Raw genomic sequence first — 26,648 nt, 5'->3', positions numbered from 1 at the left:
AAAAATTTTTTCATTGCATCTGTTTTATCCAGTGTGTTAGTGTACAGTTGTTCATAATACTTCCTTTTTTCTTTGAAACAGCATCTCACTCTGTCACCCAGGCAGGAGTACAATGGCATGGTCATAGCTCGTTGCAGCCTCAAACTCTTGGGCTCAAGCATTCCTCCTGCCTCGGCCCCCCAGAGCTGGGACTATAGGCATGTGCCACCACTCCCAGCTAATTTTTTTTTAATTGTTTTGGACTCTTCCAAAGAGAAGACAGGGTCTCACTATGTTGCCCAGTCTGGACTGAAACTCCTGGGCTTAAGCAGTCCTACTACCTCAGCCTCCCAAAGTGCTGAGAATATAGGCATGAGTTACCAAGCCCAGCCAGTACTTACTTATTTACTTTCTTTTTTTTTTGAGATAGAGTCTCGCTTTGTCACCCAGGCTGAAGTGCAATGGCATCATCTTGGCTCACTGCAACCTCTGCCTCCCAGGTTCAAGAGATTCTCCTGCCTCAGCCTCCCGAATAGTTGGGATTACAGGTGCCCACCACCATGCCCGGCTAATTTTTGTATTTTTGGTAGAGATGGGGTTTCACCATGTTGGTCAGGCTGGTCTCGAACCCCTGACCTCAGGTGATCCACCCACCTGGGCCTCCCAAAGTGCTGGGATTACAGGCATGAGCCACAGCACCCAGCCCAGCCAATACTTTCTCATAATACCTTTTATGTTTTTTTCTTAATTTTAATTTAATTTTCTGTTTTTTAGAGACAGTCTTGCTCTGTTGACCAGGCTGGATGTGCAGTAGCATGATCATAGCTCACTGGAGCCTCAAACGCTTGAGTTCAAATGATTCTCCTGTGTTAGCCTCCCAAGTAGCTATGATTATAGGCATGCGCCACCACTCCCATCCCCTTTTATTTCTGTGTAATCAATAATAATGTCCCCACTTTCATTTCTGATTATAGTAATTTGAGTCTTTTTTCTTAGTCCATCTCACTAAAGTTTTGTCAGTTTTGTTTCTCTTTTCAGAGAACTGTATTTTGGTTTCATTGATTTTTTTTTTCCCTATTGTTTTTCTATTCTCTATTTCATTGATCATTAATCTCTGCTCTAAATTACCTTTCTTTGCTAGCTTTGGGTTTAGCTTGTTCTTTTTCTAATTCACTAAGATGTGAAGTTAGGGAGGGTTTTTTGTTTCATTTTATTTATTATTGTTATTGAGACAAGGTTTACTCAGTTGCCCAGCCTGGAGTGTAGTGGTGCGATCTTGGGTCACTGCAACCTCGACCTCCTGAGCTCAAGCAATCTTCCTGACCCATAGTCTCGAGTAGCTTGGACTATAGGTGGGTGCCACCATGCCCAGCTATCTATCTGTCTATCTATCTATTTATTTATTTAGGTAGGGACAGAGGTCTCACCATGTTGCCCAGGTTGGTCTCAAACTCCTGGGCTCAAGCAATCCTCCTGCCTCAGCCTCCCAAAGTGCTGGAATTACAGGCATGAGCCACCATGCCCATCCTAATTAGGTTGCTGATTAGAGATCTTTCTTGTTTTTTGATGTGTTTGTAGCTATACGTTTTGCTCTTAGTGCTTGCTTTCACTGCGTCCCATAAATTTTAGTATGTTACGTTTTTGTTTTCATTTGTCTCTTAAGTATTTTCTACTTTTCTTTGTAATTTCTTTTTTTTTTTTTTTTTTTTTTTTTTTTGAGACGGAGTCTCGCTCTGTCGCCCAGGCTGGAGTGCTAGTGGCGCAATCTCAGCTCACTGCAAGCTCCGCCTGCCGGGTTCATGCCATTCTCCTGCCTCAATCTCCCGAGTAGCTGGGACTACAGGCGCCCGCCACCACGCCCGGCTAATTTTTTGTATTTTTAGTAGAGATGGGGTTTCACCATGTTAGCCAGGATGGTCTCAATCTCCTGACCTCATGATCTGCCTGCCTTAGCCTCCCAAAGTGCTGGAATTACAGGCGTGAGCCACCGCACCTGGCCTTTCTTTGTGATTTCTTTATTGAGCCATTGGTTGTTTCCATCCCTTTACTTTTAACTTCTCAGGGTTTGTTTTGTTTTGAGACAGAGTCTTGCTTGGTCACCCAGGCTGGAGTGCAGTGGCACGATCTCGGCTCACTGCAAGCTCCACCTCCTGAGTTCACACCATTCTCCTGCCTCAGCCTCCCGAGTAGCTGGGACTACAGGTGCCCACCACCACGCCTGGCTAATTTTTTGTATTTTTAGTAAAGACAGGGTTTCACTGTGTTAGCCAGGATGGTCTCGATCTCCTGACCTCGTGATCCGCCCACCTTGGCCTCGCAAAGTGCTGGGATTACAGGCGTGAGCCACCACGCTAGGCCAACTTCTTAGAGTTTTCATATGTAAAGCAGGTTTCTTGTAGACATGTATAGTTGTGTTTGTTTTTTATTTTTAGAGACGGAATCTTGCTATGTTACCCAAGCTGAACTTGAACTCCTAGCCTCAAGCAGTCCTCCCACCTTGGCCTCCTGAGTAGCTGTTGTTTTTTGATATACTCTGATAATCTTTGTCTTTTCATTGGTGTATTTGACTATTCACATTTAAAGTGATTTTTTGATGTATTTTTTAGATTAATATCAGCATGTTTGTAATTGTTTCCTATTGATTATGAGTCTTTTTCTGCCTTCTCTACTTTTAATTAAGCATTTTATGATTTTATCTCCTCTCTTAGTATATCAATTTTATTTATCTTTTTTAAAATTTCTGCAGTTGCCCTAGAGTTTACAGTATACATTTTGAACTAATCTAAGTCCCTTTTCAACTAACTAATGTAAAACAGGTAACATTTAACAGATTACTCCCGACCCCTCCCTATTTATTCCCTGTGACATTGCTGTCATTATTTTCACTTATCCACATGTTAATCACCCAGTATAGTGTTGATGATTAGTTTCAACAGTTATCTTTTAGATTAATAGGAAGAAGAAGATATTTTACTTTGTCTTTATTCCTTCTCTAGTATTCTTCCTTTCTTTATGTAGATCCACGTTGCTGACCTTCTGTCTGAAGGAAATCTTTTGACATTTCTTGCAGGGCAGGTCTGCTGGTGATGAGCTCTCTCAGTTTTTGTTTGTCTGAGGAAGTCTTTATTTCTCCTTCACTTTTGAAGGATAATTTCGCTGGACACATAATTCTAGGTTGGTGGTTTTTTTCTTTGAACACTTTAGATCTGTTTAACTTCCCTCTGTCCTTGCTGGCATGGTTTCTGGTTTCTGACAAGATGTCCTCTGGAATCTTTTCCCTGTTCTTCTGTAGGTCAACTTGCCTCCACCCAGCTGCTTTCAAGATTTTCTCTTTTTTTTTTTTTTTGAGATGGAGTCTCGCTCAGCCGCCCAGGCTGGAGTGCAGTGGCACGATCTCGGCTCACTGTAACCACTATCTCCCAGGTTCAAGCGATTCTCCTGTCTCATCCTCCCGAGTAGCTGGGATTACAGGCACCCGCCATCATGCCCGGCTAATTTTTGTATTTCAATAGAAACGAGGTTTCACCATGTTGGCCAGGCTGGTCTTTGAACCCCTGACCTCAGGTGATCGCCCGCCTTGGCCTCCCCTAGTGCTAGGATTACAGGCATGAGCCATGGCGCCTGGCCAAGATTTTCTCTTTTTCTTTGGTATTCTGCAGGTTGAATATAATATGCCTTCCTGTAGCTTTGGGGGTATTTATTCCACTTGATGTTCTCTGAATTCTTTGGATCTGTGCTGTCAGTTGTTAATTTTGGAGACTTTTTAGCTATTACCACTTCAACTGTTTCTCTAGTCTCTCCTTCCAGCATTCCACTTACCAGGTGTTATATCTTTTGAAACTGTCCCACAGGTTTTGGATGTTTTGTTCTATTGGGGGGATTGTTTCTGTTTTTGTTTTTAATTCTTGTTTCTCTTTGCCTTGCAGTATGGGAAGTTTCTGCTGACATATCTTGCAGCTCCCTGACTCTTTCCTTGGCCGTGTCGTCTCCTGATGAGCCCATCACTGATAGTCTTCGTTTCTCTTACATTGTTTTTATTGCCAGCATTTCTTTCCATCTCTCTGCTCACACGGCCCCCTTGTTCTTGCATGCTGTCTACTTTTTCCATTAGAGCCTTTAGCCTACCAATCATTTTCAATTTCCTGCTTGATAATTGCCATCCATGTTATCTCCATGTTCCTGCAACCATTCAGTTGTCTCTCTCAGCCTCTGGTGAGATTGGTGTTAGACCTTCTTCTGTTCTGCATCCCTCACACGCTCTTGCAGGTTTCTCATCTCCTTGTCTCTCAGTTCCATGTTCTGAGAACTTTTTTGGGATCAGTCCTCCAGTTAAGTGATTCTGTAATGGTGCCTAGCCTGCCACTTAAGTTCTAATTCCGACTATATTTATTATTTATAAGTTTTAATTTACTTTTTTTCAAAGATACCTAGTAGCTCTTTATATTCTCTTGTTCCTTGTTTTTTTTTTCTTTCTTTAAGCATTTCACACATAGTTACTCTGTGTTTGAATGAAACCTTGAGCATCCAGATTCGTTTTCTGCTGATACCACCTGTGATGTATTATTTCCTTTTGCGGATGGAGTATATTAGGAGGTTATGTTTTGCTCAGCTTACTCTGTGAGAACCCACAGCCCTCCATAGTGGATGCTTCCCTATGAGGGTTGGCATCTGCTGGTGCGAGAGCTGCCTGAGACCTGAGCTCCTCTTGAGGGCTTCCAGACTGCTGCCCCCACACATCACTGTGGCGATGGTGTGTGGCTGTTCCTTCCCCTCACCTCCACCTCGCTTCTCTCATCACCTCTTAATACTTCTTTTCATCCTTTGCCTTTGTTGATAGCACTTGGTTACCAAAGTGTTTAGTGTCATTTCTCTCAGATCTAGAGCTAAGTAGCCCCTCTTACCCGACAAGGCCCAGACCAGGGAGGAAGAACGGCCTTCAAGAGAAGAGCAAAGCCGAGCAGATGCGGCTGCATCTTGCTGCTCCTCCCACCTGCTGTCCACGTGGCCTAGGAGTAGGAAGTTACGACTACAGGGCCTGAATCTATACCGGAACCCAAGACATGTGACTTTGAATCCTGGGTCTTTTTCATCCAACACAGAGGATGTACTGTGAAACAGTTGATGTAGTAAGAAAGGGCCTAGAAGTAAAGACAGGATGTCTCTAAGTCTCCACTGAGAACTTTGCAGTGGAGCATTTGCAGTGGCCACTGGGTTCTGGCCCTCAGGAGTTCAGTGTATCAAGTGGAGCCTGGTGACATGGTGCAAGGGGAGGACCGGGTGCCAAGTAGCCTTGGTTCCTTGTTAGCTTCGAGGGCCAGGGTGTATCTTTACACTCCCTCTCTAGGTTACTTTGAGACTTAAGTAAAACCACTGGAAAAGCATTTAATACAATTAAAACATGATTCAATTAAATACAGTTTAAAGTATAAGTTCAGATTTAGATTGGGGATGTAAAGCTGTGTGGATAATAGGGTCATAAATAGGTTGCAATTTGGGGATCACATTGTGACCTTTGACCTGCGTGTTCTTTTAGAGCTGAGATTCAGCTCTTCCAGCCTGAAAACTGGCACAGCCAAAGCAAAGATGGTCCTTCGTCTCTTTACCATGTCTGGGAGAAATACCAAAAAACCGTAGTTAAGCAGAAATACAGAGAGTCCGTCATCTTAACCTTTTCGTTACTGGGGATACAACTGGAACTCATTTTTGCTCGGATGCTTAGTGTTGGGAACCTCACGTGTGGGCCTCATGACTCAGTCTGCGGCTCTTGCTCCTCGTGTCTTGCACCCATGTTCCATGTCCGAGTGGGTGTGGGTAGTAGAGGACAGGCGAGTCACCCAGCTCCCGGATAAACTCAGTGTGTGCCCAGTGGAAAGCAGCTTGTTGTGTTTGCATTTGTGTCAGAGCTTTCATTTAAAGCAACAGTTTTCCTTTTCTATGGATTACTTCTTTTGTCTCAAAGTGGATAAAAATGCAAAACTTCTGCTAGTTGAAGCTCTGTGGGTTTGTATAACAAGTGAAATCGGTGTTCTGATTCAACAGCATGGTCCACATTCTGAGAGAGTTACTTTATAGTTATATCATTGGTGGACTTAGATAGTCATGGTCCAAAAATGGTCTAGGTGACAGACACCTATTTTTTCCTGAAAGAAATCCATAAGCTGTTGAGGTCAGTAGGCATCTTCTGCAAAAGCATTAAAGAAAATACAATGTTTTTTGTTACTGATCCCTGTTACTTTTGTCCCTACAACTGGGTCTCCGTTTTTGAGTAGGTGGGGTTCTGAATAGTGTGTAAATAAAATGCGTAGAATCATTGCCGTATGTTTCCAATATTATAGTTGTATAGATGCATTCTTACTCCTCTAAGCTAGACACTGTTCAGCAAACACTTATTGAACACCCAATATGTGCCAGGCCCTGTGCTAGACTCTAGGAAGACAAAAATCGGTTAGTCTTGGCCCCTCTTTTCAAAGAGCTCACAGTCTAAAGAGAAGACATAATCAAAATATCAAAATGTTGTGACATACCTAATGGAACTTACAGATGCTAGGCAGAAAAGTAACACCGAAGAGAGAAAATTTTAAATGAGCCCACAGGTGGTTTTGCAGAGGAGGTGATGCTGAAATAGGGTTTTGAAGCATAAGCAAGAGCTCTCTGAACACACATGGGTGGTGGAGCCCAGGCTCTCAGCCAGGCTTTTCAAACCTGAAACCAGACAACTCATGGTCGTGTCTGGAGGAGTCCAGGAGGCACTTACGTAGCTTCAGAGCCCTGAGAGTGCTTCTAGTCATGGTTTACCAGCTGGGCCAGCACGACGGGACTGCTGCTCAAAGCCAGCAGGGTGGCATCTGTCATGTGTTTCTGCCCCTTACAAGAAGGTACTCAAGACTAAGAAGTCTTGTTAGTTTTCATCAATTACTTCTCAGCAAAGCAGCTCTTAGCTTATCACTGCTTTGTAGAAATGGGTATCTATTGAAATACGTTTTTTTTATTTTCCTGGCTCTTGTCCCGTGGGGCTCCCTTACCAAAACAATGACTTCAGGCTCTTGCCTGTATCCTGGGTGGCCCGTCTGGACCTGTTTATTCCTGCTGTTGAGTCCTGAGTGTCTGCTCTACCCTCCTCTCCCCCTTTGCCTTCCTGGGCCTGTTCCAGGTCAGTGGACTCGCGAGCTGTCCAGCAGCCCAGAGGGGAGTGCTTCCTCTCTGCTCCAAAGCACCGTGAGAGAAGGGCAAGGTGGAAAGGTTTGGTCGGTTGGTCAGGTGTTTTGTGTCCAGGGACTCTATGTCTATATAAGTAGTCTCTATATAGAAGTCTCTAAGACTGTTGTCCTAGAAAATGAAAGCAGTGCACCATCACCCTCACTGAATACTTACTATGGGCCAGGCAGTGTGCGCAATTCTTACCATACCCCTGGAGGTAGGTATTTCCAGATTACAGATGAGAAAACTAAAGCACAAAAAGATTGAGTGATTTGCCTGAGGTCACACAGCTAGTTAAAGGGAGAGCTGACATCCGAGCTCGCCAGACTGCAGAGCCCAAAGGCCAAGGTGTGGGACTAGAGTTCAGATCTAGCTGTCACCTGACTGTGCCTCCTCATAGTGGAGCCAGCAGTGGTAGCTCCTGGACTAGATGTGCAGTCCCAGCTTTCATCTTGATAGCTCCAGAATTCCTCCTTTCCTTGCCGCCTTCACTGCCATTGCTTCATCCTTTCTTATCCCCTGACTAACCACTTGTCCTCCTTCCGCCTTCTGGTTCATCCACAGTATTGCCACAAATTGATCTTTCCACTAAGCTGACCAAATCATCTCACTCTGCTGTTTAAATCCCTCTGTGACTCCCCAGCCCCTTCAGAACAAAGTGGTACAAAGTTGTCTTTGGCCTGGCTGCTGCCCCCACTCAACCTGGAGCCTGTCAGCGTGTAGCACTGTCATCCCCATATGTGCGCCATCCCTTTGCTCCTAACCTCTTCCTGTCCTCCCTCTGCCCCAGCCAGGCCCGCAGGATTCTGCCGAACCATCGCCCATTCTTAAGAACCCTCCAGGGAACCCTCCCACTTGCGTTTACAGAATTCACTGCCATTTTTGCATCCCAGAGGATGTGATGACCAGGTTGCCCATAACTGGGCACTCCTCCACTCCAGCAGACAGAAGTCCTGCTGAGGGAGAACCGTGTGTCTGCCCAGCATTAGCAAGGACTGGGGGAGAAGGGCCAGGACCCAGATGTCCCACCTCATCCTAGAGCGCATATAATTTGGGGGAAAGGCAGACATTAAACCAACAGGCTACAAGTAGGTCTCGAATTATAACTGTGGTAAGTGCTAAGAGGGAAAATGATGGATTTTAGTGTGTTCAGTGGGAAGGCTCGCCTTGGTCTTGGGTGTTGGGTCCTGGGAGGTGACAGCAAAGGCAACGCCGGCTTCTCTGAGGAAGTGATCTTTAGGCCGAGGCCTGCAGGATGAGTGTGAGTGTGGTAACGAGCTGAGGCTTGCACATTCTAGAGCATGGACACAGCACAAGCAAAACTTAGGGCCAAGAAGGTGAATAGGCGTGTGCTGGCCAATGGGAGGCCTGTGTGTCCAGGGCTTTGGTGAGTAGGAGGGGTGGAGGTGGTGGGCCCAGCTCCCTTGGAACTTTTCAGGCCAGAGCCTTGGGAAGCCATTGCTGCATCCTGAGCAGGGGAGTGACATGCTCAAATTTACGTTCAACAAAGATCACTCTGGCTGTGGTGGGGAGAAGGACTGGGAAGAGTTCCTGGTGCAGATGTGCAGGCTGTTGCACTGCGCCGCTGTGAGAACATGGTGCTCAGGATCTCCTAAGAAGGTCAGCAGCCAGGGCCTGTTGCCTGGATAGCGGCTGAGGCAGAGGGAGGACCCAAGGGGGCCCCAGCCTGTGCAGGAGCAGCCAGATGGCTAGTGGCTCAATAAATGCATGAATGTTGACTAGCCAGCTGGCCAGACCCTGATCACCTTCCCTTGGTGCCTTCAACAATGGTCTGCCCCACAGGGCCCAGGGCAGGGCTTGCCAATGAGGCAGCTCCTTTGAGAACGCCCTGGTCTTTAGAGCACAGTATACAAATTCCTCTAGTTCATTAGATTTGTGCTGTACCTTGCCTGGGTATAAGAGGTCAGTGTAAGGGTTTTATCCATTTTCATCAGTGATTCCAAAGTTGACTTATTAGTGATGATCATGAAAATGTTTGCTGAGATTAAGCCGTAGAAACAGATCTTACGATGCACATGACACACTCACATGTGACCCAGTAGGAATGTGAGAAGTTACTGAGTTGTCTATTTGTTCAGATATACTCCTTAAGGCATCGGTTGCTTTTCATATCTACATCTGGTTGAAATTTGACCTGTCGTTTACAGTCTCATAAATGAAGTCCGTGTTTTGTGAGATGTGCTCCCCCTGGGCCTCAGCTCATGGCGAGCACATCCCATGAGGTTCATAATGAATTGTCTGTCTGTAGTTTAACTACTTACTTAGGTAAACAGAATATTAATTTTGATATGTGATTAGAAAATTTTTTTTTGTAGGCTTTACCGCCAGCACCTGTTCAGAATCACACAAATAAGCATCAGGTATTCAATGCATCTCTTCAAGACCATATTTATCCGAGCTGTTTTGGGAATACTCCAGAGTGGAATAGTTCTAAATTTATAAGTCTTTGGGGATCAGAAGTGATGAATGATAAGAACTGGAATCCTGGCACTTTCTTGCCAGATACAATTTCTGGTAAGGAATTTGTTAAAACTTTCTTGAAGTTTTAAAATAACCTGAGTAGACTGACATCTTTGCCGTAGTCTCCCGTGGAAGCCCTGGCGCAGCTGTAGTCAGCTGCTGCTCCACCATCTCTGTCTCCAGTGGGAGGCCCCTCGGGGCTGTCATCCTACTCCATCCTCTCGCATCTGCCACCAGTCAGTCCCACCGTGTGACTGAGCAGAGCAAGACTCTGGCTCCGTGGCTGCCTGTCAGCCCGGTGAGCCACATGGGCGTGGCCTCAGCGCTGCTGAGGGTCTTGTGACCACGGTTGGGTGCCCGGCCTTCAATTCTCGAGCAGTGGTGACAGCCAGACCTCAGCCCCTCCGGTGCACAGGGGCAGGAAGAAAGTGCCACAGTTGACTTAAATCTGTGACTCACACTCCTTCCTCTGGTTACTGCATTGGCCCCACGTGGCATCTCTCCCCTTTACTAGCTCCTTACTCCCCAGCTGCCTCAGCCGCTGAGGCCCAGCTGTTACTTCAGTCGCAGGGTCAGGGGCACCTGAAAAGGGGCTGGTACCTACTCCTCATCTCTGTCTTCCTGTGGCCAGAGCTCCTGGCAGCCCCACACCCAGCCCCTGCATGTGCCAGAACAGCAGGCTAGACTTGACATCCTGATCTGTGCTTAGGAAGGATTTCTAGCTGTGTGACCTTGGGCAAGTTGCTTGGCCTCTCTGAGCCTCAGTTTCTTCATCTTCTTAGGATGGGAGTAATAGTACCAACCTCAGAAAGTAGTTTTAAGACTTTACATAACTTTGGAAAGCACCTAGCACAGGAATTGGCACATAGTAGGTGCTCAATACAGTTTTTTCTTAGATTAAAAGCTAGTTGACTTAGCATCATCCCAGTGGGATCCTGACTTCAGTAGCACCCCCAGTATCAAGTGTTCAGTCATCAGCATGTCTTTTAGGGTTTAGCTAAGTATGATTGCTATCAGAAGCCTTAATTTTCCTGTTCTTCTTTGAAGGGAGTGAAATATTAGGGCCAACACTCTCAGAAACAAGACCGGAAGCCCTTCCACCTCCATCTAGCAATGAAACACCTGCAGTCTCGGATAGTAAAGAGAAAAAGAATGCTGCAAAAAAGAAATGTTTATACAATTTCCAAGATGCTTTTATGGAAGCAAATAAAGTTGTCATGGCCACCTCATCAGCCACGTCCTCTGTGTCCTGCACAGCTACCACAGTGCAGTCCAGCAACAGCCAGTTCAGAGTGTCATCCAAGAGACCTCCTTCAGTAGGTAAGGCTTGAAGGCTCACTGGCCCTCGGGGTCTGCAGGAAGGCTGGGCTTACTGACTTCTCATCTTTGTAACTGCCTTTTACTTGGCCTAGCCAAGTGTAATTAACTGCCCAAAAATGCTCACACACACAGAGCTGATCCCTAGGAGTTTGATTAGAATTGTAGCTGTTGTGCTAGATTCCTCTGGGGCTTCGCTACACTGTCTTGCTTTTGTCTCTGTTTCTGTTCTTCTGTGATAGGAAGAGGTTATTGCTGCCTTTTTTTTTTTTTTTTTTTTTTTTTTTTTTTTTTTGAGATAGGGTCTCACTCTTGTTTGCCCAGGCTGGAATGCAGCGGTGCAATCTCAGCTGACTACAGCCTCCGCCTCTTGGGTTCAAGCGATTCTTCCACCTCAGCCTCCCAAGTAGCTGGAACTACAGCTGCCCACCACCACGCACGGCTAATTTCTGTATTTTTTGGTAGAGACGGGGTTTCACCGTGGCCAGGCCAGGAGGTCATTCCTTTCTGAGCATGTGGCAAGATTTCTCAGAAGCTGCTTTAGGAAAATGCTGAGCAGATGTGAGCTGACAGGGCTGCCTGTCACCCAGCCTGGAGTATAGCCCCTGGCTGTCACTTAGGGGGCCCGAAAACAATAATGTGATCAGAGACCAATGGCAGCTCAGTAGCTGGCTCGAAGAGGCCTCACTAGCCAAAGTTGGGACAGATTGAGCATTAAATGGAATGAGGAGGCTGAGTGCGGTAGCTCCCAGCACTTTGGGAGGCTGAGAGGGGAGGGTTGCTTAAGCCTGGGAGTTTGAGGCTAGCCTGGGCAACATAGTGAGACCCCATCTCTACAAAAAAAAAAAAAAAATTAAACAGGAAGTTTGACTATAGCATACAAATAAAGTCAAGAATCCATAGGGATTGGGATGCTCAAACAGAGCAGTAGGGTGGGAAGCTCCTTCTTCTAAAAGCACACCTCCTCTAAATGTGTAAGAAGGATAGAAGTGGCAAGTCAGCATGCTGTGCCCCCAGGGTAACAGCTGGCGCAAGTATGCAGCATTCATGGAGGTTAACAAGGGATATCAGTTTGGGGAATGGAGTACTTCTACTGTTCAAAAGCAGCATCCATAGGGGACTGACAGATTACAGAGGGATGATGGGCGCCTGTATTAATCCATTCTCACACTGCTATGAAGAAATACCCAAGATTGGATGATTTATAAAGGAAAGAGTTATAATTGACTCACAGTTCCACATGGCTGGGGAGGCTTCAGGAAACTTACAATCATGGAGGAAGTCACCTCTTCACAGGGGAGAGAATGAGTACCCAGCAAAGGGGAAAGCCCCTTATAAAACCATCAGCTCTTGTGAGAATTCACTCACTATCACTAGAACAGCATGGGGAAACTGCTCCCACGCTTCAGTTATTTCCACTGGGTCCCTTCCACCTCACAGGGGGATCATGGGAACAAAATTCAAGATGAGATTTGGGTGGGGACACAACCAAACTCTATCACTGGGTACTGACATATTACAAAGGAATGGTGGGTGCCAGACTCTGGAGGAACCTAGCAGACAGTGCCATGCACACCACCATGAAACAGAGAGACACTGGGTGCATCCCGTTGCCACAAACTCAGAAGGATCCAACATAATATTTGCAGGATTTGTGCCCAGAACGTTTTATCTAAATCTACCAAGACAAGACAAATCCAAATTGGCAGACAGGTGGCCTATTAAAAATGTTAAGTCTTGTGAAAAGAGAAAAGGGTTGGAAGAGGCTGGGTTGGTGGGAAAGCTATAATGGACATGTGAAGGAAATTGGAAAATGGAATATGGGTTGTACCTTAGATGAGAGTATCCTGTCAGTGTTAAATGCCATTGAGGTGATCATGGTATTCAGCAAAATGTCAAAAAAAAAAAGAGAGAGGGAGGGAGGGAAAGAAAGAAAAGAAAGAGAGGAGAGAGAAGGGAGGAAATTTTTAAGTAAAAAGCTGGGTACAGTGGCTTACACCTATAGTCCCAGCACTTTAGGTGGCCCTGGTGAGAGGATTGCTTGATTCCAGGGGTTCAAGACCAGCCTGGACAACATAGTGAGACCCTGTCTCTTAAAAAAGAAAAAGGTGAATTTTTCTTTTTTCCTTGAGACGGAGTCTTGCTCTGTCGCCCAGGCTACTGGAGTGCAGCGGTGCGATCTGTGATCCTCCTGCATCAGCCTCTCCCGTAGCTGGGACTACAGGTATGTGCCACCACGCCCAGCTAATTTTTTGTATTTCTGTTAGAGACGCAGTTTCACTGTGTTCGTCAGGCTGGTCTCAATCTCCTGACCTCATGATCCACCAGCCTCAGCCTCTCAAAGTGCTGGGATTACAGGCATGAGCCACCACGCCCGGCCAAGAAATTTTTTAAAAAAAAAAACAAACTGTCGATGTTCTGAGGAGTTCATGCCAAAGTGTTCAGAGGCAAGTGCAACTTGCAGACGTTCAGCCAAAAAGTGTGTGTGCATGTAAGAAATAAAGTTTATAAATATGACAGAATATTAGGTCGTGATGATGAAGCAAGGTGAAGGATGAATGGGTACTCTTTGTTTGTTCTTTCAGATTTTCTACAGGTTTGAACATTTTTGAAACAAAAACTTGGCAGTGACTCTTGCCTCTCTAAATGCAGGTGACGTGTTTCATGGCATCAGCAAGGAGGACCACAGACACTCGGCCCCAGCTGCCCCGAGGAACAGCCCCACGGGCTTGGCCCCCCTCCCAGCGCTCTCGCCTGCCACGCTGTCACCTGCTGCACTCTCACCTGCCTCCACACCTCACCTTGCAAATCTTGCAGCACCATCATTCCCCAAAACAGCAACCACAACTCCCGGGTTTGTGGACACACGCAAGAGTTTCTGTCCTGCACCCCTGCCCCCGGCCACAGACGGCTCCATTAGCGCCCCTCCAAGTGTCTGCAGGTGAGCCAAGTCCTGGTTGGGGATGTGGGAGCACTTTGGAAAATGGGTGTTACGCCGCACTAACACAGCTACAGAAACTCCCCTGGGACCATGCAGTGGAAAAGTCTAGTGAAATGCTGAGGGAATGCAGGGATGTCCCCAGCAGAGGCCATGGGTAGAGGGGGCTCCCATCTCAGCCTCTAGTTCTGCAGAGGGAAGAGCAGGGGCCGTGGGCCGCCATGGATAGGTGGGCCAACTATGCCTAAACACTGACAGCATCGGGGGCGTGCATTGTTTTTTACTTGTTGTATAAGTTGTATTTGTTATACCTAGGGTGGAATCAGAAGAAAATGAATGAAATGTGTATAGTAAAAACACAATACAACAAACACTCAACAGGTGGTTTTTTTTTTTTTTTTCTCTGAGACAGAGTCTGACTCTGTCGCCCAGGCTGAAGTGCAGTGGCACAATCTCAACTCACTGCAACCTCCACCTCCTGGGTTCAAGCGATTCTCCTGCCTCAGCCTCCCAAGTAGTGAGACTACAGGCATACGCCACCATGCCTGGCTAATTTTTGTATTTTTAGTAGAGATGGGGTTTCACCATGTTGGCCAGGCTGATCTCGAACTCTTGACCTCAGGATCCACCTTCCTCGGCCTCCCAGAGTGCTGGGAGTACAGATGTGAGCCACTGCACCTGGCCAGACTTTCTTTTTAAGACAAATTCTGTTACCTTTGAACTCACCTGTTTGAAGCTCTACCCCTTCTTGAAGCCCCTTAGTATGGAAGCTGTGGTAGCATGGATAGTCTCAGAAGGAGTCATTGGAGAGACTACATGTTCTTGTTCAGTGGCGCTCTGTGAGCACTTTGAGGGACTGCCTGCATGCATGCGCACATGCCATGCCTCCCACGTGAGCCCTTTGCTGCCTGTGTATGACTCCCTAGGAACCCTGGGGCTATGCACCCTCTGCGCTGCCTCTTGTCTGTGAAATGGGCAGGACAGTGGGTGGTCATGCCAACAATGTGAGTCGTTGCCTCCCGGGGCTGGCCACTTGCTGATGAGCTTGTATGCGGTTTTGCAGTGACCCTGACTGCGAAGGGCACCGCTGCGAGAATGGTGTCTACGACCCACAGCAGGATGATGGGGATGAGAGTGCAGATGAGGACAGCTGCTCTGAGCACAGCTCCAGCACCTCGACCTCCACCAACCAGAAGGAGGGCAAGTACTGCGACTGCTGCTACTGCGAATTCTTTGGGCACGGCGGGGTGAGTGCATGAGGTCAGCGCATCATGATGTGGGAAGTGAGCAACACACAGGCTCCTTTGCAAAAATTCTGTACTAGGTTGAATTCGGGGTATATTCCACTTCTAGGGTATATCCATCGTAAAGAAACAAAGAAAAATATTTGCTCAAAGATTTAGCCATAATGATTTTTTGCTTCATTTTTACTTTGTGTTTGTGGTTTTTAAGGTAACTGGTAAATCAGGGGTGCAGTATTCCTACTGAATACCCATTGGTAGGAGGTTGTTAACCATGGTGTATCCATACGGTGGAACATTGTAGCCAGCGACAGCAGCATTGTGTGTGTGCAGTTGGATTTCTCTTGTTTGAATACAGAGGGCGTTGGTACACACACATACTTGTCCATCTTTCCAGAGCTGTGATTTAATTTATACAACCAATTATCACCCGCAGTTTAAGAGGGATGGGTGGTAGGAATAGCAGGGGCTTATAGTTGTTCTTTTTCTGCTTTAGCTGTTTGCATTTCCTAAAATGTGCACATGTTTTTATAGTAAGAAATTTGGCAGTAGGATTCAGGGCTTTTTTTTTTTTTGGCACCAAAAAAGAAACCCACAAATGGATGGAAAGATACTACAGACACATTTATTGACATGAAAAGATATTCACACCATGTTAAATAACAAGTAGAGGCCGAGCATAGTGGCTCATGCCTGTAATTCCAGCACTTTGGGAGGCTAAGGGAGGAAGATCTCTTGAGCCCAGGAATTGAAGACCAGCTTGGGTGACACATGAGACCCTGTCTCTGCAAAAAATAAAGAAGATTAGCTGGGTGTGACAGCACACCCCTGCTTGAGCCCAGGAGGTCACGGCTGCAGTGAGCTATGATGGCACCACTGCAGTCCAACCTGGGTGACAGAGCAAGACCCTGTCTCAAAAATAAGTAAATAGGCCAGGCGCGGTGGCTCACGCCTGTAATCCCAGCACTTTGGGAGGCCGAGGCGGGCAGATCACGAGGTCAGGAGATCCAGACCATCCTGGCTAACACAGTGAAACCCCTTATCTACTAAAAATACAAAAAATTAGCTGGGCGTGGTGGCGGGCGCCTGTAGTCCCAGCTACTCGGGAGGCTGAGGCAGGAGAATGGCGGGAACCTGGGAGGTGGAGCTTGCAGTGAGCCGAGATTGCGCCACTGCACTCCAGCCTGGGTGACAGAGTGAGACTCCATCTCAAAAAGAAAAAAAAAGTAAATAAATAAATAAAATATATTAATCAGGATTTGTAATTGTTTCCTTTTTAGTTTAAAAAATCCACTTATGTGCATAGCTATACATGCTTTACCAGGTTTTTCATGAATATGTAAAATTGGAGGGTAGGTATCAAAATGCCAGTTTTGGGTGACTTGCTGATAGGTTTTTCTTTTTTTCTTCTGGTTGTTGTATTTCCTTATTTTTCACAACAAATATATACTACTTGAGTAATAAAACAGTTTATTTTTGGAGGTGTGGTCTGAAATTTATTATATTCAAAATTTTTAAAACTTAAGCATAGCTTTGTTGTTCTTCTCAGCCTCCAGCTGCACCAACAAGTAGAAATTATGCAGAAATGAGGGAAAAGCTTCGCTTACGGCTGACCAAGAGGAAAGAAGAGCAACCTAAAAAAATGGACCAGATCTCAGAAAGGGAAAGCGTCGTTGACCATCGGAGGGTGGAGGATTTGTTGCAGTTTATAAATAGCTCCGAAACCAAACCAGTGAGCAGCACGCGTGCAGCGAAGCGAGCAAGGCATAAGCAAAGGAAGGCAAGTGACAGTTCTCAGCACCTGGAGGCGCCAGGTCTGAGGGCATTTGAGGGTGCCGTGCTACGCCAGTCTCCAGGCAGGGTTGAGCCACAGGTTGGGGCTCTGATGTGTGTTTATTTACCCACCACTTTGCTCTGAGAGCCAGCCTGTCTCTGGTGGCCTGAACTGGAGACCGGTAGAAAAACTTAACTTTGTTTGTATTTTCGGGAAATTACTTCCCCTTTTGTAGAATGGGTTTGTTCCTGTGCTGGCCATCATGAGGGCAGCAGCAGACACTCCAGCTTTATCTGTTGGAGAACCTTTTCCAAGAAAGGAGCCGTCAACTGTAGAGATGACAGAAGAAAGGCCCAGGTGGGCTTTTGGGGCCTGTGGGTGAAAAAGTGTCTTTGATATGAGACTGGGGCGGGGCACTTGGCACAGGGAAGTCTTCTGGACTCAGGTGTGAGCATGTCCCCCATGCTCCTCTTGTCCCACTGCTGTTCCAGATGAAGACCAGCGCATAGCATTGATTAGAGGGGAGGAAAATAAGTCTTCATGGGAAGGCACGAGCAGTTCCCTCCTTACCAGAGGGCATGGGGTGTCACAAAAAGCAAATGTCAAATACAAAAAACATTTGCCAGGCATGGTGGTGTACGCCTGTAGTCCCAGCTACTCAGGAGGCTCAGGTGGGAGGATCACTTGAACCTCAGAGGTGGAGGTTGCAGTGAGCCAAGATTATGCCACTGCCCTCCAGCCTGGGTGACAGAATGAGACTGTTTAAAAATAAATAAATAAGACAATTTTTTTCTCTCAGAGGATTTTCTAAATGCCCTTATGCTGGAGCAGTTCCAAAGAGCCTTCTGGTTTCAGCTCCCTAAAAGTGTTAGGCTCCAAGAGCCAGACCTCAGTGAGCAGATGTGGGCTGCATGCAGAGGGAACTTGTAGGTTCCAGGTGTTCTGACAGTAGGACAGTTGTCTTGGGAAGAGGCCAGGTTTCTGTCTGCGGCATGGTCAGGCAAGGAGGTGAGGAAGAGGACGATCCCACAGTGGACCAGAGGGTGGGCCCGATGTCCTGTGTTGTTACTTGTATCTTAGCTGTTGGGATTGTTCTACTCTCAAGAGCTCTGCTCATACCTCGCAGTCCTAAAGTAGATTTAGGCTGACTACTGGGCCTGATTGGGAGGCTTTGGGGGAGAAGCCTTGTTCTGTGCCCCAGAAGACTAGAGACTGCTGGAGTGCGGAGAACATAGTGTGTCCTCCATTCAGGAGTGTCCAGCATCAGGGGTCCCCACGGTGGTCCAAGGCCCTGAGACCTCCCATTGGGATTCACTGGAGGCCTCTGGGACCTCTTCCTGAGTTTTCAGGGTACTCTCCACCCCAGGCTCTTGCCCTCTGACCTTGCAGGTGGTCTGGATCCAGACTTGAGGCCCAGCTGAACCTTATAGGCTGATGTCATAGGCCCTGCCTAGCACCCAGTCCCACCTCGAGGGACCACCTCCTGGTGCTTTCTACGCTGCACCCATTTTACAGAGCAGCTCACAGATGTGTGTTGAGGCTCACTGGCTGGCTGGTTGTTGAAGGGACAGCAATAGTTGACCTGTGGACTCTGTCCCGTAGCAGGTCCAAACCAGGGGCCTGTGCTGGGGCAGCCGTTCTGCTGGAAACCAGGGCACCTGCCCTCACATGCTTGTTATTTGTCCATATATTGACAAGGCGCACATACTGGATTTAGATCAGCTCCGACAGGACGCCAGCTGGCCAGTGTGCACCAGCGAGTGTCCTGATGGAGTTGGTGTCTCCTCTGCTGCAGTGCAGCCCCACAGCTCACTCCAGACACTGGACTGCAGGACCCATCCACAAGGTGGCTGCTGGGTGCTGCTCCTGACATACACATGGAGAAGGATGTTAAATAATTTTTACTTGAATTGTCAAATGAAATTTTTAATAACATACCATTGTTAAATTTTTATCATAATTTTTAAGTTTTTCAAAAGACAAGTCAATTTGCCTGTTTAAAATATTGTGAAAAATAATTTAATTTACACTTGAGGAGTACTTTTCTATTTCTCTAGGAGAAATGCTTTTAGCAGAGTTTCTCGTAAGCCCCAGCATTTCTAAAGGTTGTTGGTGGGTAGAGCCGTGCTCCTAACACTGATGACTCTCATCTGCTTTCTGAACACAAAGAGCAGTTTCCATTTGTGCCCCTGGAGTATGTATGCATCACTACTCAAATGCTGTCTTTACTTGGGATGAAAATTAATTTTCCATCAAGTTGGACAGTGAGTCATTTGCTCTGTCACACTAGTGAAAATATATGGCACTTTTGTTTATCTGCTAGGGTGGGAAGAAGGAATTTCTAGTTCTTCACTACACATTTATTTTTGTGGTGCCATCACAGCTCATTGCAGCCTCAACCTCCTGGCTTCAAGCGATTCTCACCTCAGCTTCCCAAATAGCTGGGACCACAGTTGTGCGCCACCACATCAGCTAATTTTGATACTTTTTATAGAGACGAGGTTTTGCCATGTTGCCCAGGCTGCTCTTGAACTCCTAGGATCACAGGTGTGAGCCACTGCACCGGCCTGGTGCACATTTCTTACATTCCCTGTTCAGGTGAATGCATTAGCCTTCGCCTGGAAAGGTGGGTTTGCCCAGAGTTCTGGCGGCACGTGTACAGCCTCAGTACTGCCCGGGCAGTCTGTGGTATTGGTTACATCATCCACTCGGCCAGGCGGCATGATGCCCTGCCACACCTGTGAGGGGATAGCTGACTCCCTGGATGTGTGCTTTGCAGCTGCTTTGTCTTTGGTTACTGTGTTTAGCACCAGGTCAAAGGCTATCGAGAATTTTTTGTTAACTACCACCCCCTCTCCCCCCCACAAATAAGTAAGCATATACTTTAGTAAATAGATGAAGTTTAACAATCCGGTAGAGTAAGAGAATTGGAGGTGGGTGTGTGTTAAGTTTTGATTTATTACAGCCTCTTCAGCGTTTACATTCCATATGTGATTCGTTTTTTAAATTATCTTAGTTTTTCTGTATGACTTAATTTTTAGCACTCACTGTAGTCTTAAATTGCCTTCTTCTTGTATTGGCAGCTGGAGGAGAAAGCTCGCCTAGAAGCAGAGGCCAGGGCCCGGGAGCACCTGCACCTCCAGGAGGAGCAGAGGCGGCGGGAGGAGGAGGAGGAGGAGGAAGAAGAGGAGGATCGTTTCAAGGAGGAATTTCAGCGGCTTCAGGAGCTTCAGAAGCTAAGAGCTGTAAAAAAGAAGAAGAAGGAGAGGCCAAGTAAAGACTGCCCCAAGTTGGACATGCTCACTAGAAATTTCCAGGCAGCAACAGAGTCTGTCCCTAACTCTGAAAACATCCACAATGGCTCACTAGAGCAAACTGAAGAACCAGAAACCTCTTCTCACTCCCCGTCCAGGCATATGAACCACTCAGAGCCCAGGCCAGGGCTAGGGGCTGATGGGGATGCTACAGACCCCGTCCACACCAGAGACTCCAGATTTCTCCTCCCCAAGGAGGTGAATGGGAAGCAGCATGAGCCACTCTCTTTTTTCTTCGACATCATGCAGCACCATAAAGAGGGAAATGGCAAGCAGAAGCTGAGGCAGACGAGCAAGGCCAGCAGCGAGCCAGCGAGGAGGCCCACAGAGCCCCCCAAGGCCACAGAGGGGCAGCCCAAGCCCCGGGCCCAGACTGAGTCAAAGGCTAAGGTGGTCGACCTCACGTCCGTCACAGAGCAGAAAAGAGAGGAGAGAAAAGTCAACAGTAATAACAATAACAAAAAGCAGCTGAACCACATCAAGGATGAAAAGTCAAACCCAACCCCTATGGAGCCCACCTCTCCCGGCGAGCATCAGCAGAACAACAAGCTGGTGCTGGCAGAGTCCCCTCAGCCAAAGGGCAAGAACAAGAAAAATAAGAAGAAGAAAGGAGACAGAGTCAACAATTCAATTGGTAAATACAGAATAGCGGGAAGGTATTTCTGAGCGATGCCTGGTTTTCCATGCGTGATGTGCTCGTATGGGAAAACACTGGGTTTGGCACGCTCTCACCATGTGGCCTCCCTCCTGTAGAAAAGAGCATAGAGGGGCCAGGCGTGGTGGCTCACACCTGTAATCCCAGCACTTTGTGAGGCCAAGGTGGGCAGATCACCAGAGGTCAAGAGTTCGAGACCAGCCTCACCAACATGGTGAAACCCTGTCTCTACTAAAAATAACAAAAAAAATTAGCTGGGCTTGGTGGCACGCCTGTAGTCCCAGCTATTCAGGGAGGCTGAGGCAGGAGAATCGCTTGAACCCAGGAGGTGGAGATTGCAGTGAGCCAAGATCGTGCCATTGCACTCTAGCCTGGGTGACAGAGAGACTCCATCTCAAAAAAAAAAAAAAAAAGAGGATTTCTACCCCCTCCAGTTCCCCAACTTTAGTTCCCCAACATCAGTATTTCTCATGTTTGTTTCGTCATTCTCTCTCCCTCTCTCTCTTATTTTTCTGGACAGAAGGAGAGTCACTTCATACATGATACCCCTTTAACCTAAAATACTTCCGTGTGTATTTCCTCAAGATAAAGGACACTTATAAAACCACTGTACAGTGATCAAAATGAAGAAGTTGACACTGATCCAATGTTATTCTCTAATTGTAGACCTTACTCATGTTTCTCCAGTTGTCCCTTTAACATCCTTCATAGCAAAAAAAAAAAAAAAGAAAGAAAAAAAGCTCTTGTTGTTTCTCCTGACATGGGATCCAATCCAGGATCCCATGTCATATCTCTTTAATTTCCTTTCCTTTGGATTGGTTTCTCTGTTTTTCATGACCTTGACTTTTTTGAAGAGTGCAGCCCATTTATTTTTTAGAGTATCCCTTGGTCAGGGTGCATGCCCCATGTCTTCCCAGTCAGATTCAGATTCCATGTTTTTGGCAGCAACACCATTGATGTGACCAGTCCCTGTTGGTATATCCCACCAGGAAGTGGATGATGGTGTCTGTCCCATCACTGGGGATGGGAACTCTGATCCTGGGTTGAGCTGGTCTGCCCATTTTCACTACGGTCAAGTTAGTAATTCTCCTTTGCTAATTAGTAAGTGTCTTATGGGGAAATGAGTATCCTGTTTTTATCGAACATTCACCGACTAGTTGTAGCATCCACTAATGATTCTTGCCTGAAATGTTTATTACTGTGTTGTTTGTCATATGGTGATTTTTTTTTTTGAGATGGAGTTTCGCTCTTGTTGCCCAGGCTGGAGTGCAATGGCACGATCTCAGCTCACCACAACCTCCGCCTCCCAGGTTCAAGTGATTCTCCTGCCTCAGCCTCTCAAGTAGCTGGGATTACAGGCATGCACCACCACACCTGGCTAATTTTGTGTAGTAGAGATGGGATTTCACCGAGTTGGTCAGGCTGGTCTCAAACTCCCAACCTCAGGTGATCCGCCTGCCTCAGCCTCCCAAGGTGCTGGGATTACAGGCGTGAGCCACCGCCCCTGGCCCCAGTGGTGAATTTTCTAGTAGTATTCTTTCTATATTTGTTACTTGCCATTCAACTGTAGGAAGAGCTTTCCAACCCCACGTGTTTTTTTCATTCATTTAGTTATATCAGGATGGATCCACGAATTTTTACTTGATGCTATAGATTAGAATCTTTTACAAATGCTCTTTATGTTGCTGTTTTGATTGTCTGAGATTCGGTCACTGGGAGCCCCCTCAGAATGGCTTTTTCCTTAGACCATTTGATGCGGCCCTACCAGCCTTTAAGCATTTTATACTTTCTGTCATGGTTCGATGCCCTGGGCTCATCTCGTGTCTTCTCTCTCCCAGCCCTGAACCAGCCATTTCTCCAAGGAGCCCTCCTCTTTCTTGAACAGTGGTGTTCAGAAACCCAGACCTGGACACTGCCATATGGCATTGCTTCTTGGCCCTCTCAGCAGAGCAGGAGGAGTGGGGGTGTGAGCATGTGCACACGAGCGCCCGCCACCTACACACACTAATTGCTAGTTACAAGCCGTGAGTTCCCACAGATATCCCAGCCCCACTCCTGTGCTACAGTGAGCGTTCTCCCTTCCCTGTCCACCTTTGTAACTCCTTAGACAGTGAGAGCCTGGACCTCATCATCCATGGTGCCTTTACTGACTTTCTGAGTCCTACAACACAGGTAAAGGGTTCCGAAGTGCCTGCCCTTACCCCGATGGAAAACTCCGGACATGCTTTTGGTATTTGTTCAGTTCTTTTTGTCTTTAGCCTCAGGGTGTGGTGATAACACTGAATTTACAAATGACTTAAATTAGTTGTTTTCACCTTTAGTACAATTATGTTACTCATTTAAAACACATCTGATTGCGTTTTTCCATTTGTGTTCCATTTCGTTTTCTCCCCTACCCAATTCCTCTTTTTTTTTAATCTGTTCCCACCCACTCCCTGTAGGTAACTAATCAGTTTCTTATTTGCTTTTCTTTTTTACATAAAAGGTACTATATTATAGATATAATAGTGACTTTTGGGTTTTTTCTACTTAATATATTCTGGGAATCACAGCACATCAGTTCATAGAGATAGTCCTCATTCTTTCTACAGCTACATGGTACTCCATTTAAAGTGTACTATGATTTCTTCAGTCTCTCTTCTTTGTGCGAGCATTTAAGTTATTTCTAATGCTTTGGTTTTTTGTTTTTGTTTCTGTTTTAAGGTGGAGTCTCACTCTGTCATCTAGGCTGGAGTACAGTGGCGCAGTCTCAGCTCACTGCATCATCCACCCCCCAGGTTGAAGCAGTTCTCCCACCGCAGCCTCCCAAGTAGCTGAAATTACAGGCATGTGCCACCATACCCGGCTAATTTTTGTATCTTTAATAGAGATGAAGTTTCACCATGTTGGCCAGACTGGCCTTGAACTCCTGACCTCAAGTGATCTGCCCACCTTGGCCTCCCAAAGTGCTGGGATTACAGGTGTGAGCCACCGTGCCTGGCCTCAATACTTTGTTTTAATCATTACACCCAGTGCTACAGTGAGTACTTGTGTGCATATGTATTTCCATATTGTTTGGAGGTGTTTCCTTGGAGCACTTTCCCAGAAGGGAGAGGGCTGGGTCAAAAGGTAAGTGTGTTCCCGGTGTGGTGGCTCACGCCTGTAATCCCAACACTTTGGGAAGCCGAGGCAGGAGGATTACCTGAGGCCAGGAACTTAAGACCAGCCTGGGCAATGTAGCAAGACCCCATCTCTACTTAAAAAAAAAAAAAAAAAGACACATATCTGGGCGTAGTGCTGCACGCCTGTATTCCCAGCTACTTGGGAGGCTGAGGCAGGAGAATAGCTCGAGCCCAGGAGTTTGAGGCTGCAGTGAGTCATGATTGCACCACTGCACTCCAGCCTGGGTGACAGAGTGAGACCCTGTCTCTTAAAATTTAAAGCAGCTGGGCACAGTGGCTCACGCCTGTTATCCCAACATGTTGGGAGGCCGAGGCAGGTGGATCACGAGGTCAGGAGATCGAGACTATGCTGGCCAACATGAAACCTCGTCTCTACTAAAAATACAAAAATTAGTTGGGCGTGGTGGCGCATGCCTATAATCCCAGCTACTCGGGAGGTTGAGGCAGGATAATCGCTTGAACTGGAGAGGTGGAGGTTAACAGTGAGCCGAGATCACACCACTGCACTCAACAGAGTGAGACTCCATCTCAAAAAAAAAAAAAAAAAAAAAATTAAGGCTGGGCATGGTGGCTCACATCCATAATCCCGGCATTTTGAGAGGCCAAGGCAGGCAGATCACTTGAGGTCAGAAGTTCGAGGCCAGCCTGGCCAACATGTGGAACCCCCGTCTCTACTAAAAATACAAAAATTAGTTGGGTGTGGTGGCACCCAACTAATAGTCTCAGCTACTGGAGACACCGATGCAGGAGGATCATCTGAGCCTGGGAGGCGGAAGTTGCAGTGAGTCAAGATCACGCCACTGCATTCCAGTGTGGGCAACAGACCAAGACCCTATCTCAAAAAAAATAAAAATAAAAATGTTTAAAAAGGTAAGTGCTTTCATAGTTTTTTTGCTAGCTACGTCCACGTTCTCCAAACCCTCCAGTCAGCCCACCCACCAGCAGCATCTGAGTGCCTGTTGGGCCACAGCCTTGCTTACAGAGTATGTTGTCAGGCTTTTTAACTTTTGCCAATCCATTAGCTACAGTAAGCCCTCAGTGTAGTTTTCATTTGCATTTTTCTCTAATTACAATGAGATCAATATATTATTAAGGGCTATTTCTTTTTGTGTGTATGAATTTTCTGTTCATACCTATTTCTCATTTCTTACTAGGTTTTTGGTCTTTTCTCTTTTGTATTTAAAAAAAAAATTTTTTTTTTTTTGAGACGGAATCTTGCTCTGTCACCCAGGCTGGAGTGCAGTGGTGCGATCTCGGCTCACTGCAAGCTCCACCTCCCGGGGTCACGCTATTCTCCTGCTTCAACCTCCTGAGTAGCTGGGATTACAGGCGCCCGCCACCATGCCCGGCTAATTTTTTGTATCTTTAGTAGAGATGGGGTTTCACCGTGTTAGCCAGGATGATCTCGATCTCCTGACCTCGCAATCCTCCCGTCTTGGCCTCCCAAAGTGCTGGGATTACAGGCATGAGCCACCGCACCCGGCCAAGAATTTTTTATATGGTAGGGACATTAGCCTTTTACCCATGCAGTATGCTGCAGACATTCTCTCCCAGTTCATAAGTTGTCTTTTGACTCTGTGTGTGCTCTTCAGTCAGGTGGAAATGTTCTTCCTTTTATGCGGTCAGCTTTTTGATTTTTTATTGCCTCTGGCTTTTGAATAATTGTTAGAAAGTTTACACTAGCATTGTGATTAAAGAGGAACACACCCATGCTGCCTTCCAGTATTTGTGTAGTTTCATTTTTTTTCATTTATATCCCTAATATGTTTGGAAATTTTTCTTCTGTGTGGTGTGAAATATGGATCCAGTTTCTCTTTTTCCAAATGGTGAACGAGTTGTCCCAGCACATTATTATTATTCTTTTTTTTGCGGGGTGGGGTATAGGGTCTCGCTCTGTCACCCAGGCTAGAGTGTGATGGTGCAGTCATAGCTCACTGCAGCCTCGAACTCCTGGGCTCAAGTGATTCTCCCGCCTCAGCCTCCTGAGTAGCTGGGACTACAGGCACATGTCACCATACTGGCTAATTTTTTTTTTTCTTTTAGTATTAACAGGGTCTTGCTACATTGCCTTAGCTGGCTCTAACTCCTGGGCTAAAGCAATCTTCCTGCCTCAGCCTCCCACAGTGCTGGGATTACAGACGTGAGCTACCGTGCCCGGCCTTAGCACCAGTTATTAGAAAGTTCATCCTGGACCAGGCGTGAGGGTGATGGCTCATGCCTGTGATCCCAGCACTTTGGGAGGCCAAAGCAGGAGGATCACTTGAGCCCAGGAGTTTGAGACTAGCCTGGGCAACATAGTGAGACCTCATCTCTACATATTTTTTTAAAAAATAGCAGGGCATGGTGGTGCACACCAGTACTCTCAGCCACTTGGAAGGCTGAGGCAGGAGGATCACTTGAGCCCAGGAGTTTGAGATTACAATACAATGAGCTATAATTGTGCCATTGCACTCCAGACTGGTCTATAATGAGACCTTGTTTCTACAAAAACTAAAATAAATAAAATCATCTTGGCCCAGTGATTCAAGATGCCACCTTTGTCCTACAATAAATTTCTTTCCTTTTTTTTTTTTTTTTTTTTTTTTTGAGAC

The 26,648-nt window shown here is 46.5% G+C and overlaps 1 protein-coding gene across 3 annotated transcripts in view; it reads left to right on the top strand.

The window, feature by feature from the left end:
• Positions 1-26,648, top strand: part of FAM193A (family with sequence similarity 193 member A) — a 183,690-nt gene that overhangs the window by 139,336 nt on the left and 17,706 nt on the right. For all 3 annotated transcript variants that reach the window (XM_030800812.1, XM_030800813.1, XM_030800814.1), the window contains exons 14-19: positions 9,513-9,711; positions 10,705-10,977; positions 13,627-13,915; positions 14,976-15,159; positions 16,703-16,933; positions 20,011-20,875. In XM_030800812.1, the coding sequence (XP_030656672.1) occupies positions 9,513-9,711; positions 10,705-10,977; positions 13,627-13,915; positions 14,976-15,159; positions 16,703-16,933; positions 20,011-20,875 (2,041 nt within the window). The remainder of the gene's footprint in view (positions 1-9,512; positions 9,712-10,704; positions 10,978-13,626; positions 13,916-14,975; positions 15,160-16,702; positions 16,934-20,010; positions 20,876-26,648) is intronic.

Source organism: Nomascus leucogenys, chromosome 20 (genome assembly GCF_006542625.1).
Source record: "Nomascus leucogenys isolate Asia chromosome 20, Asia_NLE_v1, whole genome shotgun sequence".
NCBI classification, from domain to species: domain Eukaryota; kingdom Metazoa; phylum Chordata; class Mammalia; order Primates; family Hylobatidae; genus Nomascus; species Nomascus leucogenys.
The sequence above is the reverse complement of the archived record's forward strand: the minus strand, read 5'-3'. Positions and strand labels throughout refer to the sequence as shown.